General features: G+C 37.0%; 1 protein-coding gene across 1 annotated transcript in view; it reads right to left on the bottom strand.

The window, feature by feature from the left end:
- Positions 1-14,354, bottom strand: part of LOC129742307 (uncharacterized) — a 258,555-nt gene continuing 244,201 nt past the window's right edge. The window contains exon 19 of the mRNA XM_055734190.1: positions 1-12,781. Within this exon, the coding sequence (XP_055590165.1) occupies positions 12,442-12,781 (340 nt within the window). The 3' untranslated portion in view covers positions 1-12,441. The remainder of the gene's footprint in view (positions 12,782-14,354) is intronic.

Genomic DNA, 14,354 nt, shown 5'->3' with positions numbered 1-14,354 from the left:
TTTTTCCCATTTACTCTTACAGTGGTGTTTCAACATAAAAATGGACCAAGTGACCGAGGACCTACTTTTTTCGGGAAAGCGTTATTGTTTACATTGATTTTATTTCTGTTACAAAGTATTTCTAAGGCATTCGGCGGGAGAATTGATGGTGTGCAGGAAGGATTCTTCTTCATTGTTTCTTTTTATGTATCAGGTGAAGGCGTTTCGGAATTCGAAGCTTGGGCTTTCATTTATGGCAGGCATGTCAAACTGGGGGTTCGCGGGCCGCATGCGGCCCGCCGTCTAGGTCAATGCGGCCCGCGTAGCTCCGTCTTAAATTGTCACAAAAAATCACCACTGATTTTTATGTAAAATATCACTGCAAAAAAACTAAAGCTGAATGTACCGATTTAACTGATTTTGGCTGCGGCCCTCTACGTCATAAATTTTTTTTAATGCGGCCCGCACACCTAAACGAGTTTGACATGCCTGATTTATGGTATCATTAGTGTTGAAACACCACAAATACGAGTCAGGAAAAACTGTAAAAAATAGTGTAACTATTTTTTATTGAGTTAATTATTTGATTCGTAATCTTGGATGGAAATGAGTTGATATTTGAGGGTAAGTTAAAAACCTACAATTAAAATGTTTTTTTTTTTTCTGAACGAGAATAAAGAATCAGAATGCAAAGTTTTAAAACTGAATTTAAATCTTCTCTCTTTGAAACGTGGCTGGGTCAACTTTAGAGCCAAACGGTATACGCATAAGTTAATCTTTAAAAAAAAACAGCAATCGCCACAAAGTGATACTGCAACATTCTCGGGTGACTTGACGCAGGGTTGCCTTGTAAAGGTCTCCAAGAAAGGAGACCTGACCGAATGCGGTGACTGGCGTGGCATAACTTTGATCTGTACAACTCTCAAAGTACTCTGCAAAGTGCTTATGCTTATGCTTATGATACATACACAGTCAGATCTTGTTAGCATCCTGATGAGTAGTAAAAGTATATTTACTACTCATCTTTACTCGGCCGGGCCCACTGTGCTGTATTGAACGCAGAGCCAATTGGAACATAGGGAGGAAGAGACGTGGACAACAGTTCCAAACGTTGTAGCATTTTGATTTGGGCACAACTGACCTAGAGTTCGGAAATATACATTTGCTGATACTTCAACGAACGAGCAGAGAAACCCGAGAGACGGAAAAAACTTCGATCGTCAACCGGTGAAACACCCAAGAATAAAAATGATAAAAGGGCAGCCGATCATGCGCGCGATCATCATTTAGTTTCTGGGCCTTTCCCGAGTGGTTGACAGTGCGACTGTGTTTTTGATCCGTGCTGGTTAACGCTGTTGGTATCGTCTGTTCCTGTGTTTTGGTCTGAGGGACGATCATTCAGCAAGGCCAGCGAGTGCAGTACGATGTACGGGAGGAGAGCGTGGGAGCGATCAGGGTGTCGAGGCCCGTTCCACCCGCCGTTAGACCGCCTTGCGCGGAATCAGCGTTCATTGCCATCATTTGGATTTGGAAAGAGGTCCAAATGAATTCGATCGCTCTCGCCAGCCGGAGCTCAACAACCGAAAAGGCCGCGTAAGTTCTAAGATTATTTGGATGTTTGGTGCGTTTCTAAATGAGCCGTGGTCTTCAACAGAACACCAGCGGCCTTTTTTTTACAACTGCTTTATTTCGAGAATGTTTTGCCGAATCCGAATCAGCCAACGGAAGCCGCCAATGCCGGTCTCGAAGTCGATTCGTGAGCGCTCACGTTGTGATTTTTTTTTTATTTTACTATGGCCAAATCTAACTATTGTAGTTTTGTGAAGATTAAAATGTTCTGCTGAAATCGACAAGTTCCCCTAAATCAAGCTGCGGACCACGACGCCGGGCAAAAAAAAAACGGAATGACCACGACGCCGGGCAAAAAAAACGGAATGACCACGATGCCGGGCAAACAAACGGAATGTTGGCAAATTTTGTTCAAAATTTGGCGCTTAAGCCTTCATTTTTTTTACCTTTCGGTCAATAAGTTTGAAACATGCTTTTGCAATATAAAAACGTCACAACGTTTCCATGATTATCTAATTTTCCCTTAAGTACTCTGCAAAGTGATCCAATACAGGATCGAGACACGCTACACCCCGATGGTAGCAGGCTGGATTCCGATCCGGACGAACATGTGTGGACCACATCACAACGCTACGGACAACACTGGAACAAATCAACGAATTCCAGGACTCTCTTCTGCTGGTGTTCGTTGATTTCGAAAAAGCATTCGACCATCTGAACCATGAAAATCGATAGAAATCAACACAGAAAATCGTTCCAATTACAAGGTAGCTGGGCAACAGATTGGTAAGTGGAGTGTTTCCAGTATTTTGGCAGCCAGATTACGCCTGATGGTGGTACCAAGAAAGACATTGAAACCAGGATCGAATCTCCGGAACATCTGGCACTCACGCCAGATCTCTCCACGAACAAAAATCCGAATCTTCAACTCAAAGGTGAAATCCGTATTGTAAACGAAATTTGCAGAGAGGCGCTTGACTGGAATCCAGATGGGCATCGAAGAAGAGCCAGGCCCAGAAGCTGAAGACGCTGGATTCGAATCATTTATCTCAGCTCTATGCGTCGGAAAATCGGCGTCGAACCCTTAAGTAAGTAGAAAGTGATGTTCACAGTGTAGATTGCGTAAAATGTACAACTTTATAATTTTCAGCATTCCGTTTTGGCACTGAAAACACTCCAGCTGCTTTCCAAAGTGCGATGAGTCCACATCCCAAATCGATAAATTTGATGGCAGAAAATCGATACGTGAAAATAAACGACAATGCAACAAGTTTGTAATATTAGAGTGTGGAACTTCGAAGCCGGTGCCATCACGAGGCGGCTAAAAAAAGTCCATCTCACTCTTTTTGAAAAGTTGCTGGAGCGTTTTGAGTGCCAAACGGTAAACGCATACTGTTATCTATTCGTTATTTGGAACTTTTTGCATAAATCATAATAAGAATAATCTCTTGAATGTTGAATCATAGTAATGAAATTATATGATCTGTTTTTACATGAGGTTGTGGTCAGCCCTTTGGTTTAGAGAGCCGAAGAATCTCTTCGGCAAAATACGTCGGAACAGTCATCGGTCCTGAAATTTTACTATGCTTTCGACAAATCCTCATTGCCTCGTCATGAATGACCTGACTTAAGTCAAGACGAACTGTTTTTTATCGCGCAACACTATAGAAGTTCCCAAATCGTCACTTGGTTTCAAATGGATGAATAAGAACAATGGCCGTTTCCTGAATGACGAACTAGAGTCTACACACAAAAATATTTAAATTTTACCCTCGCTACTTTTTCTCATCGTTATGAGTGAGACCTTGATCGATCGACTGTTCACCTAACCGAGGATTTGCCGTTGATCCTTCTACAATGGATCAGATAAACGTATTGCCAGCCAAAAGTCAACCAGGTTTGCAGAGCAAATCAGACGACCTCATCGATGGAACTCAACATAGAAAATCCTTCCAGATTCACAGTAGTGGGGCAGCATTATGCATTTATGGGAAGCAGAGATCTTTTAATTTGGTCAAATTCTTTAGAAAATCGACGCTAGAACTTTAAGTAAGTAGGAAAGTACTAGAAATGTTGAAAATCTTTAAGTTTACTGTATTCCGTTTGGTACGAAAAAAGCTCCAGCGTATTTCCAGGAAGTGAAGAGTGAATGATCAGAAGCTTTGATTAAAAAAATATATACCTAGGTTGTTTGTTCAGTTTCTTTTGACTCACTTTGATAAAATTAAAAATACACATTGACAGATGTTTAAACATAAATAATTTAAAAAAGCAATGATGGGTGTAGACAAATTATATTGATTGTTGAACTGAAAAAAAATATCAAAACAGAATTTCCATCCAAGATTCTGAAATCAACTGGTTTTAGTGATGTTATTTTAGATTTATTTTTATTATTTCCCTCTAGGAGTCTTTACCTCCTCCGCGATATTGTTTGACCAATTTTATTGTTACTTTTTTGGTTCCTTTTTTTCCCTTTTGTTGGTGTATTGGTCTTCCGGAATGGATTCTCCGTTTGATTTTTTTGTGTCTATAGTCTTCGGTCGAATTTCGCCTACAGGGAATGGTTTTTGGATTGTGTTTGTTTGTTTTTTATTCGCTTTAAACTAACGTTTCATGATTTGGTTTGATGATTTTAAAATATTAAAATTAAAAAAGAAAAATGAATACTCACCTTGAGATAAGATAAAATAAATCTGTAAGCAATGATCATTAATGTAAACTGAAACACATCTTTAGAAAAATAAACAAAATAGTTTAATTCAAGTATAAAATAAACGAATCGAAAAAGGTTAAATATTGACAATATGCCTTTTAGTGAATCATAGTCCTCCTAATGGTAAACTATAAATGTGTTTACATACTAAAAATGTACACAGTTTTTGGTGACTGTTTGGAAATAATAATATCTTGGAGACCAAAAAGCCTGGGTGACCTTTAGGTTTCCCGTTTCATTTTTCAGTCCCATGAACAGTGTCTTACTAACTAAGAATAGATTAGAACAAAAAGACTGTTACAGGCCTACCCTTTTTTTGTGACTTTAAGTAATAATACCGCTGGTTTGTTGCTTTCCTTTCACTATTTCACTAGAGTAACAAATATTATCGGGTAACTTAACAGTTTGTGATTCTATGTAACGTTTGAGCCGATCTATATGGGGCCTTCTTAACTTATACAATACATTTGCAAAACACTGCAAACAAGTTTTGTCTTTGAGTAGTTTGGTATTTAAGTAAATAACAGGCGCTATCACTGATAAATCTGATCATGATTACAATAACAAACTAGCTGGGAACCGGCCTTGTTACGCGCATAAAATGTGATTACACTATACAGACTAAATACGAACCGGATGTGTTGCCAACACCTACATTTATATGCTGCTGCTAGCATAAATAAGTAACTTAGTAGAAGAGGGTAAATGCATTTGGCTATTTCTCCACGTATTATGTGGTTGATTGTGGACGTCGGTTTTTTTTTAATTATAATTTTAAGTTGAGTTTTTTATGCGAACTTATCTGTGATCCTCATCAACCGTGGAACTAAAGTATAAGTACTTCATAAGGATTCTTTTCTATTATCAAACTTTAAGGTATCGATTGTTGGAAATATGAATCTGAATTCTGAATTTGAATTTTGAATCTGAATTACGAATCTGAATTCTGAATCTGAATTCTGAATCTGAATTCTGTATCTGAATTCTGAATCTGAATTCTGAATCTGAATTCTGAATCTGAATTCTGAATCTGAATTCTGAATCTGAATTCTGAATCTGAATTCTGAATCTTAATTCTGGAGCTGAATTCTAAATCTGAATTCTGAATCTGAATTCTGAATCTGAATTCTGAATCTGAATTCCGAATCTGAATTCTGAATCTGAATTCTGAATCTGAATTCAGAATCTGAATTCTGAATCTGAATTCTGAATCTGAATTCTGAATCTGAATTCTGAATCTGAATTATGTGCTTTTCTAGTATTTCAAATTTAATGTTTTCTGATTAAAATTTATTTCCCATAAGCAAAGCGGTTTATTTTTTTTAGTGAGTTTTTGTTCGAATTTCTATAGTTTTTGCCAATTTGAATCTGAAAACAGAAATAATTTTGTTGAACTTTTCCCAAAGTTTCACTGAATCGAACTTAGAGTGTACATACACAGTAGGCATTGGTAAAGCATGGTAAAGTTACCAAGTCAACTACACTACAGGAGGTATGAGGCTAAACAGATTGTATCACATTTCCCGGTGAGTCACTCCGCGGAATGACATTTTGCTTATGACCCTGGGTTAACCATTAGGCAACCTGCAGCACTAAGCGCGCTTTCCGCGGTTTCCTATTACGCATTTAACCCTTATTGAGGGTTAGCGATTTAGCTGTTTGTAACTCTACCGCGTTTGCACTTTAAACTTTCTGATTTTTCAGTACGAAATATTCAATTTTCCCATACAAACTTAAAAGTTCAAATTTACTCATGTAAACGTTACTTAAAAATTCTGTAAAAATCATGGATGAATTTTTAACCAAAATGAAGCTTTTTAGACCCCAGGGTATGAGAAATTCAAAAATGACCCCCAATCGACTCAGTCTATTCCAAAGAGTTGTCTCTCTGGGAGTAGTCCTAAGTATATGGACGAATTCTATTTGTTTTCCACTTGAAAAAAATTCGCTAACATACTGTAACTCGAAAAAGAATGCAATACTTTCGTTTTTACATACATACCTAATTTATGAAATTTTAAGTAAAGCTGCGTTTTAATGTAAGTTTTAAATGTGTAAACGCCAATTATCTGAACATAGCTGCAAGGCATGATAGCGGATATTTTGAAGTGAGATTTTGTTTTGTTTTACAAAATCGACTGCAGAATTTTCTTACAGCAAACTTTATCATTGGGTTTGCGTACCGCGGCATGAGACCAATAAGTCTGAGGTTCGAAGTTCGGGGCAGATTTAAAATGATTACGGGGAAAAAGTTGGTGCCAAACAACGGCCAGACATGGGTTTGTTTTAATATTTCTCAATTTTTAAATGATCCATCAACTGACGTTTGATGTCATATTCGCTGAATGATTTCTCCAAATAAAGATGATTAAGCAAATAAAGTGAATTCTAGTTGCCTTCTTTCATATATTAGGTAGCTGACAAAAAATTCTACTTAAATGTTTTCAAAAACTACACCCACAGATCAGGATCTATGTCAATCATGACATGCATATATTCGCACATCATTTGCACAGGATTCGCACACTATTGGAGTTGTGAAGGCAAAAGTGTTTTTTTTTATTTTTTTGTTTCGCTTAAATGTTTATTGTTTGTATGTAGCTTGTTCGAGAGCTCGTGTCTCCATGCTGATACTTGTACAGGAAATCATGTCATCTTAGGAGCAGTGCACTATTTATCTCATTCAAGACATAGAGTAAACATAAGGTTTCCAGAATGCCAGAATCAGCACGTGTCCGGGCCGGATAAATCTGGAATATTTTATCTATAAACCTGGCAAAATCCGGGCATGTGATTTCGATATTGTCGAGCAAAAATCCTAGCAATACCCAGGCAAATTTTGTCAAACTCAGGAATTACTCAACAAAAATCAAGAAAAAAACTGTTTTTAAGTCAATATTTATCAGCAGATTTTAAATTGAATTTTAGCCTTAACACGTTCGTCGCCACGTCACCCATATATGGGTGACGGCTCTCTTAAGCAAGGTTGCCGCTCAGTTCTGCCACGCGTTGTAAATCTGAAGCTCTCTCGCATTACTTTCATGCTCTGAGATTTTTTTTGGGCGACGAACGTGTTAAAAAAACATTCCTGATTATATATATGAAACTTGCTCATAAAACCCGTGCCAAATCCGGGCTTTTTCAATAAAATCTGAGCAACCGGGCCGGACCGGACTTAACCCAAAGTTTATACAAAATATCCGGGCAAACCCAAATAAAACAGGGCAATCTGGAAACCTTGAGTTAACAATATCGGTATTGAAATTCTGCAACCCCTTCTTTGGGTGTACGTAACAGATTGTCATTCCATATCAAACGTGCACAGCGAAAATAAAGCTTATCAACATTTCTCTTCCAACATTTCTTCAGTTTCCCTGAACATTTGATCTATTTTCATCCGCAATCAAACGATGCATGAAAGTGTTGCATTTTTGTTTTGTTTTGGATTCAAAAAGCTACAACAATCAAGGTTTCAGTGCTCTCTCTCGGGTGAAACAGCTAGCTTCACTTTGAGTAACACTTCCCAACAGAAATTTGTTGCTGAACAATCGCTAAAACAATATCTAGTTGTAACATCTCTTAACCCTTTCCTTCCCACGAGGTATTCACGTTTTAAAAATAGAAATATTGATTTAAAATTAAAGTTCCAGATCAAAAGATGCATAATTTAAGGCTACTTTAATGATCCATTCGATAAATTTGGGTTTTGAGGTGGATCATATATGCTCCATTGGGAAGATAACAACACAAAGGGTATAAATGAAAAACAAGAAATAATTGCCAAAAAACATTGAATTTAATCACCTCATTGATTACAAACTAAAACGATCCTATATGGTAGAAAACTGCATTGCTATTTGCATTCCTCGATAGTCTATTTATTGAAAAATTTGAAATTTTCATTTTTGCCTCGAACGATGGCCGCCATGACACTTTGCGCTAGGAAAACAAAACATGCCGTTTTTCAAAAAAATCTCGAACTTTTACAAATATTTCGAGACATGTGGTCATTTTAGCAGATGAAATAACTATCCTGAAGCGAAAATTTTTTTTGACGAAATGATTTTAATGAGTATTGATAAAAAGCTTTACAAGAAGAAAAGTACCGGCAACTGGGGCAACATGCAACAATTTTCAACTTCAATGACTTCTAAAAAACTTATGTTCACAGTTAATCGTATCCTTTATGCATCAAAAGTTTTAAGGATGCTGGGGCTTCAAATTGGCGTAGTTAAAAAAATTATTGGTTTCCTCAGTTATTTTTAATTTTCTAAAAACATGCGATTTTCACACTCCTTAAAAAATGGGGTAACTTGCAACAAACTTCGTTTTTAATGAAACATCTTATGAACACGTACGAAAATTCATAGTTTTTAATATATTTGCGATGCCTCAAAGACCATTACGCATGACAACACCAATTGCAGTAGTTTTTGGGTCTGTAAAAACAAATTTTCACATTTTTTCTGAAAATAAGGATGCTGCATACATTTAGGGGTTAAATAATACTACGAAAAATTCTACAAGCTGAAATCATAAAAATAAACGTTTGGATGAATGAAATTTAAATGTTTACAAACGCGTGATGCAAAACATTCATATTCCAGCACATGGAAACGAGATTTACAAGGTATTTCTTTGATTTGCATTTTGTTGCATTTAACCCCAGACACCTAACTGAATTTTGAAAATATTCATTTAAAAAAATTGGGTGATTGTTCGAAAAATATTTTTACACCAACAATGTTGGTTTAACATGAGGAAACCTGTAAAAAGTTTGTAGGTAATTTTATCAAGCCGATCCGTCATACTGGGTAAAGTTTTTTTCGGCATCAAAAAATTTTAAAATTTGTACATTTATTGCACGATTTTTCAAATTTTACATAAAAATAAAAAACTTAAGACAAGTAGCTTAAGATGCGTGAAATTATGTCATCATCATTTTGTTATCATTAAAAGATAACTTTATTACCATACATTAAATTGAAAATTGATTCAATGTAGTGTTATATAAATGTTGCATCGAACCCCGCTGTTGCATGATGCCCCGTTTGACGGTACGTTTTGTTCCCAGTGTATCACAAGTGATCCACTTTACTTACTCGAAAATTTACATGTTTTAGTTGAAATCTAAGTAAACCATCATTTGATTGTGCTTGCATAAGCAACCTTCTGCACATCAGTATTTTTATTTGAGGGAAATTATAAAAACTTGTCAAGTTATCGAACAACAAATGAAGACTTGATTTAAATTCGAAAAAAATCCGACTTTTTTGAAGCTTTTGATCTGCCAAGCAAAACCTAGCGAATCGATTTTCTTCAAAATTCGTGCAATGTTTCTTCACTCATATCCACACATTCGATGAGAAAATGGTGTTGATCCAAAGCGCCCAGTTCAAATGCGAGCTGTGCAAAGTTGTGGATCACCTGTGCTACCATGGGAAGGAAAGGGTTAAACATCTGGATTTGGAAAAAAATTCCAACGAACATGACATGAAACGTCAATTGAAGGAACACCAAAACAAAACAAAAAAGAATGATGACCAATGTCTGTCCGATGTTTGCCAGCTCTTTTCCCCTCTCTTCATTGAAACTTGTCTCGAATTTTGAACCATCGACTTGCTAGTCTCATGCCGCAGAAGGCAGATCTAACTAAGAATTCTGTGGAGCACAAGAAAATTTTAGTTCTATAGAGACCTAAATATCTACCATCCAAGGTCAATTTTATATGAAGAAATTAAAATTTAATTCAAAATACTTCAAGAATAAAAAGTGAATTTCTAGGCTAGGCCGTTTTATGAAGTATAGAAAGAAGATGAAAAAAATCCTTATTTCGATCAATTCGCTATCATGCATTGATTGATCCAGAACTGAATAACAGATTGTTTGACATAGCTGAATAGCGCATTCAGAGCTACCCAGCTGACGCCTGTCAAATTTGAATGATGTCAAAAATGGTTCAACAAAGGCTGGACAAGTTTTCTTTAGCCAATTTTCCTCTACTGTCTATTGGCTGGAATAAAACTTCCTTACACGCTGAAACAGCGCTGAAGTATTTCTTTCTTTAGCCAGTAAGCTGAAACAGCAATCAGCACCCTGACACAGCATATGTTCAGATAAAGGTTGTCCACGATGAAATTGCTCTAACTTTTTAACCGTTGGGTAGAATTTAATGAAAATTTGGGTGAATTTAGTTCATAGTGCATTGTTTACCTCCTGCAAGTTCTAAATTTCTGTGATCAAAACTCCCGGAAATGGGGTCGAAAGCTAAAACGTTGAGAATTGCGAATTCCACGGTGTCGCGAGTGGTTAAGCGGTTCGAGGATCGATTGACCACCGATCGGAAGTGAGAAGGAAAAAGTATTCCGTACAACACCAAAATTCACAAACGCGCAGTTTGGGCCTTCAACCGAAACCCGAACGCCTCCGTTCGGGATGTGGCTAAGAAGCTGCATCTAAGCCGAAGTTTTATCCAGAAGGCCAAAACCAAAGCTGGGCTTCGAACGTTCAACATACAAAAGGCCCCTAATCACGACGAAAAGTAGAACAAGTCCGCCAACACCCGTGCCAGGAAGTTGTACCTCAACATGCTGACGAAAGTTGAATGCTGTATCATGGACGACGAAACATATGTGAAGGCAGACTTCGAACAGATCCCCGGCAAACTATTTTTCACGGCCAAGGATAAGTTCAGGATTCCGAAGCATGTCGTACTCAGAAGCTGTCCAAATGTGCGAATAAATTGCTGGTTTGGCAAGCCATCTGCACCTGCGGGAAGCGGAGTGCACCTTTCGTGACCCAGGACACGATGAACGGACAGATGTTCATGAAAGAGTGCCTCCAGAAGCGGCTGCTTCCTCTTCTGAAGGCCCACAACGCCCCAACAATCTTCTGGACGTATTTGGTCTCATGCCACTACTCCAAGGACGTGCTGAAGTGGTATGCGGACAATAATGTCAATTTCGTGCAGAAAATGTTCAACCCTCCCAATACTCCAGTGCTCCGCCCCATCGAGAAGTACTGGGCGATTATGAAGCAACACCTTCTTGAACGACCTAAGGTTGTGAAGACAGTCGAGGAACAGAAGAAAGTATGGGTTTACACTCAAAAAACGGTTGTTTCGCAGGTTGTGCAGAATCTTATGTTCAGGGTTAAGGCCAAGGTGCGGGCATTCGCGTATGGACTGTAAATAAAATACGAGTAAAATGGTAAAATGAAATTTGATAGTTATTTTTCAATCTCTGAAAATTTGATGGCAATCGGATGAAAACTCGAATTTCGCGAATCAATTTTGTGTGTGGCAATTTCATGGTGGACACCCTTTAATTGGCGTTTTAAAGCAGCAAAAATGTTTGTTGTGTTCTCTGGCTATATCTTGCTATACGGATGCTCTTCATGTAAATACAAAGCATCGCCTGCTCAGGGTATTCTTTACAGTGATTCAAATACTGTTCGTGGATTGCAGTAGGCTTCTAACCTATGAACAGATTTCCAGATATTTGCCTCGCCATTGTGATTCCATACACTCTAAGCTCGCGTAAGTGAATTAAAAATTTCAAATTTTATTGCTAAAAAGTGTATAAACAATAAAAAAATATGAATAAAGAATTTTTACAAAAAAAAACAATGTAGCCAAGAACATAACAAAAAGATCATACAAACCGATAAGATCATCCTTGAAAGATCTTCGAAAACAATGCGATAACTGTTGAACTTTCTACATACCTACTTAAATCATAAAAACTGTAAGTAACCTAACCTTTAACGAGTACTTGAACTTCAACGCAAATGAGCGTTTTGGTTTGGAGATGATCGAACTTTTTGAACCTTTCAATGTTAAAGGTACGATCTTCTTAGATTTTTTTTCTCTTAATCTTTTCTTACCCGTTTACTTGTGTGTTGTTGTGGTTCATGATGATGTGGTGTGACTTTTGTAGTTGTGTTGTAGGAAGCGGTTCTGCGAAGTAATCCACAACAGCTCATTCGACGCCGACGACGGCTGATGATTGGGAGGCATTTTTTTTGTAGGAATAGGAGGAAGAGCTCTGGTTAGGCGTGACCTAGTAGTTCGGGTCACCGAAAGCAACGAGAGACGACCACCGGAAGACGACCGCGAAGGAGGAGCCGTGCATCTTTTGACGGAGCAATAGGCCCAAGACTACCTAGATGAATATTTCTCATATGGGGTGCTGCTCGTCGGCGCAGTCTTCGTCGTCGTCTTCCTCGTCGTCATCGTCTTCTTCATTGTTGATCTGGCGACGGACCGACGAGGGAACCATGTGCCCAGCCTCGTCGTCTTCTTCCTCCTCCTCCTCGGAATCGGTCGAACTGGACGAAAGCAGAGCGGTGGCGGCTGGATTGTTGCTATGGCGACCCAGCAGCTGGTGGTGCGACTTGCCGGGCGTTACGGACACCTTGATTAGGTTAGCTCCTGGTCCTCGGCGGGCTCCTCCTGCTCCGCCGTGCTTATCTCGTTCGGGCAGAGATTTGGTGTAATTTTCCTCTGGGATCGCCTCGCTGCGTGGGTGTTTTAACGAGTTTCGGGTGGTATTTACATGGGAGACAGATTGTTTTTGGTTTTGTTTGTTTGTTTCGAATAGTTTTCGGATTGGGGACGGCAGCGGCAAGTGGAGAGAGAACGAGGGGTAAACCGTGTTTTTAAATTTGGTATTTTTTATGTTTTTTTTTTTTTTTTTGGTTGAATAGCTTGTAAAGTGTGGTTTGTGTGTGTGTTTTATTTTATTTTCAATCTGAGAGTGGTCATTAGCGGTGATCATGTGGTATACATTCGGTGTCAATCAATTAGCGAAATGTTGTTCTAGTTTGGGAAGAGGGGGTTTAGAATATGGCAGCTACTGAAAACTAGAACTAGAGAGCGCTAATTGGCGGCTAACGACTTAGTCGAGCACGTGAATTGAACATTTACTTTTTTTTACTAAAATTTCTAGTTTATTTAAAGATAATAAAAGGCGGGGAAAGGAAAAAATAAGTTCTACACAAAAACCAAAAATAATCATAAAGAGATAAATCAATGAAAACATCCATTCTTTCGTATCTTAAATGTCAGAATGTATTTTAGCAGTTCCAACGGAAATCGCACCAAAAAAACTTAAATCTGAAACCAATACATGAAAATAAAAAAAAAGCTTGAAGAAACATGATTTTTCCACAGATATTTGGTCAATAGGAGTAAGGATAGAGACAATTTTTTTCTCAAATAAAGTTGTATTTGTTTGGTTAAAAAATCGAATTTGGATGTGTTTACGCACTTATACTAGTTCAAGCACTCAGTGCAGATGGAAATGTTTAGAGATAATTTCCATCTTGTGGTACACCACACAAAATTGACATGTTCGGTATTAGAGGTGTATAAAAGCACTACTCAATTAGCCTTTCACCCGAAAGAACTCATGCAAATACACTCTCAACATCGATTTTCACCTAGTGGGCTGAAAGATAGGTTGGAAGGTGTGCTTTTAAAAAAAAATTTAGAACAAGTACACTTTAAAAATTTGAAAATTTTTGTCATTTTTGTAAAATTTTGTAAAATTTGTCATGTTTGTAGTATTTGTAGGATTTGTAATTTTTGTCATTTTCGTCATTTTTGTAACTTTTGCCTTTTTTGTTAATTTTGTCATTTATGATATATTAATCATTTTTGATATTTTTCATAACTTTTGTAATTTTTGTAACTTTTGTAATTTATGTGATTTTCGTTATTTTGTAATTTTTGTAGTTTTTGTAATTTTTATATTTTTTATAATTTTTGCAATTTTTGTAATTTTTGTAATTTTTGTAATAGTTGTAATTTTTGTAATTTTTGTAATTATTGTAGTTTTTGTAATTTTTGTAAATTTTGTAATTTTTGTAATTTTTGTAATTCTTGTAATTTTTGTAATTTGTGTAATTTTTGTAATTTTTGTAATTTTTTTAATTTTTGGAATTTTTAAAATTTTTGTAATTTTTGTAATTTTTGTAATTTTTGTAATTTTTGAAACTTTTGTAATTTTTGTAATTTTTGTAATTTTAGGTTATTTTTGTAATATTTGTAATTTTTGTAATTATTGTAGTTTTTGTAATTTTTAAATTT

Source organism: Uranotaenia lowii, chromosome 2, assembly GCF_029784155.1.
Source record: "Uranotaenia lowii strain MFRU-FL chromosome 2, ASM2978415v1, whole genome shotgun sequence".
NCBI classification, from domain to species: Eukaryota; Metazoa; Arthropoda; class Insecta; order Diptera; family Culicidae; genus Uranotaenia; species Uranotaenia lowii.
The sequence above is the reverse complement of the archived record's forward strand: the minus strand, read 5'-3'. Positions and strand labels throughout refer to the sequence as shown.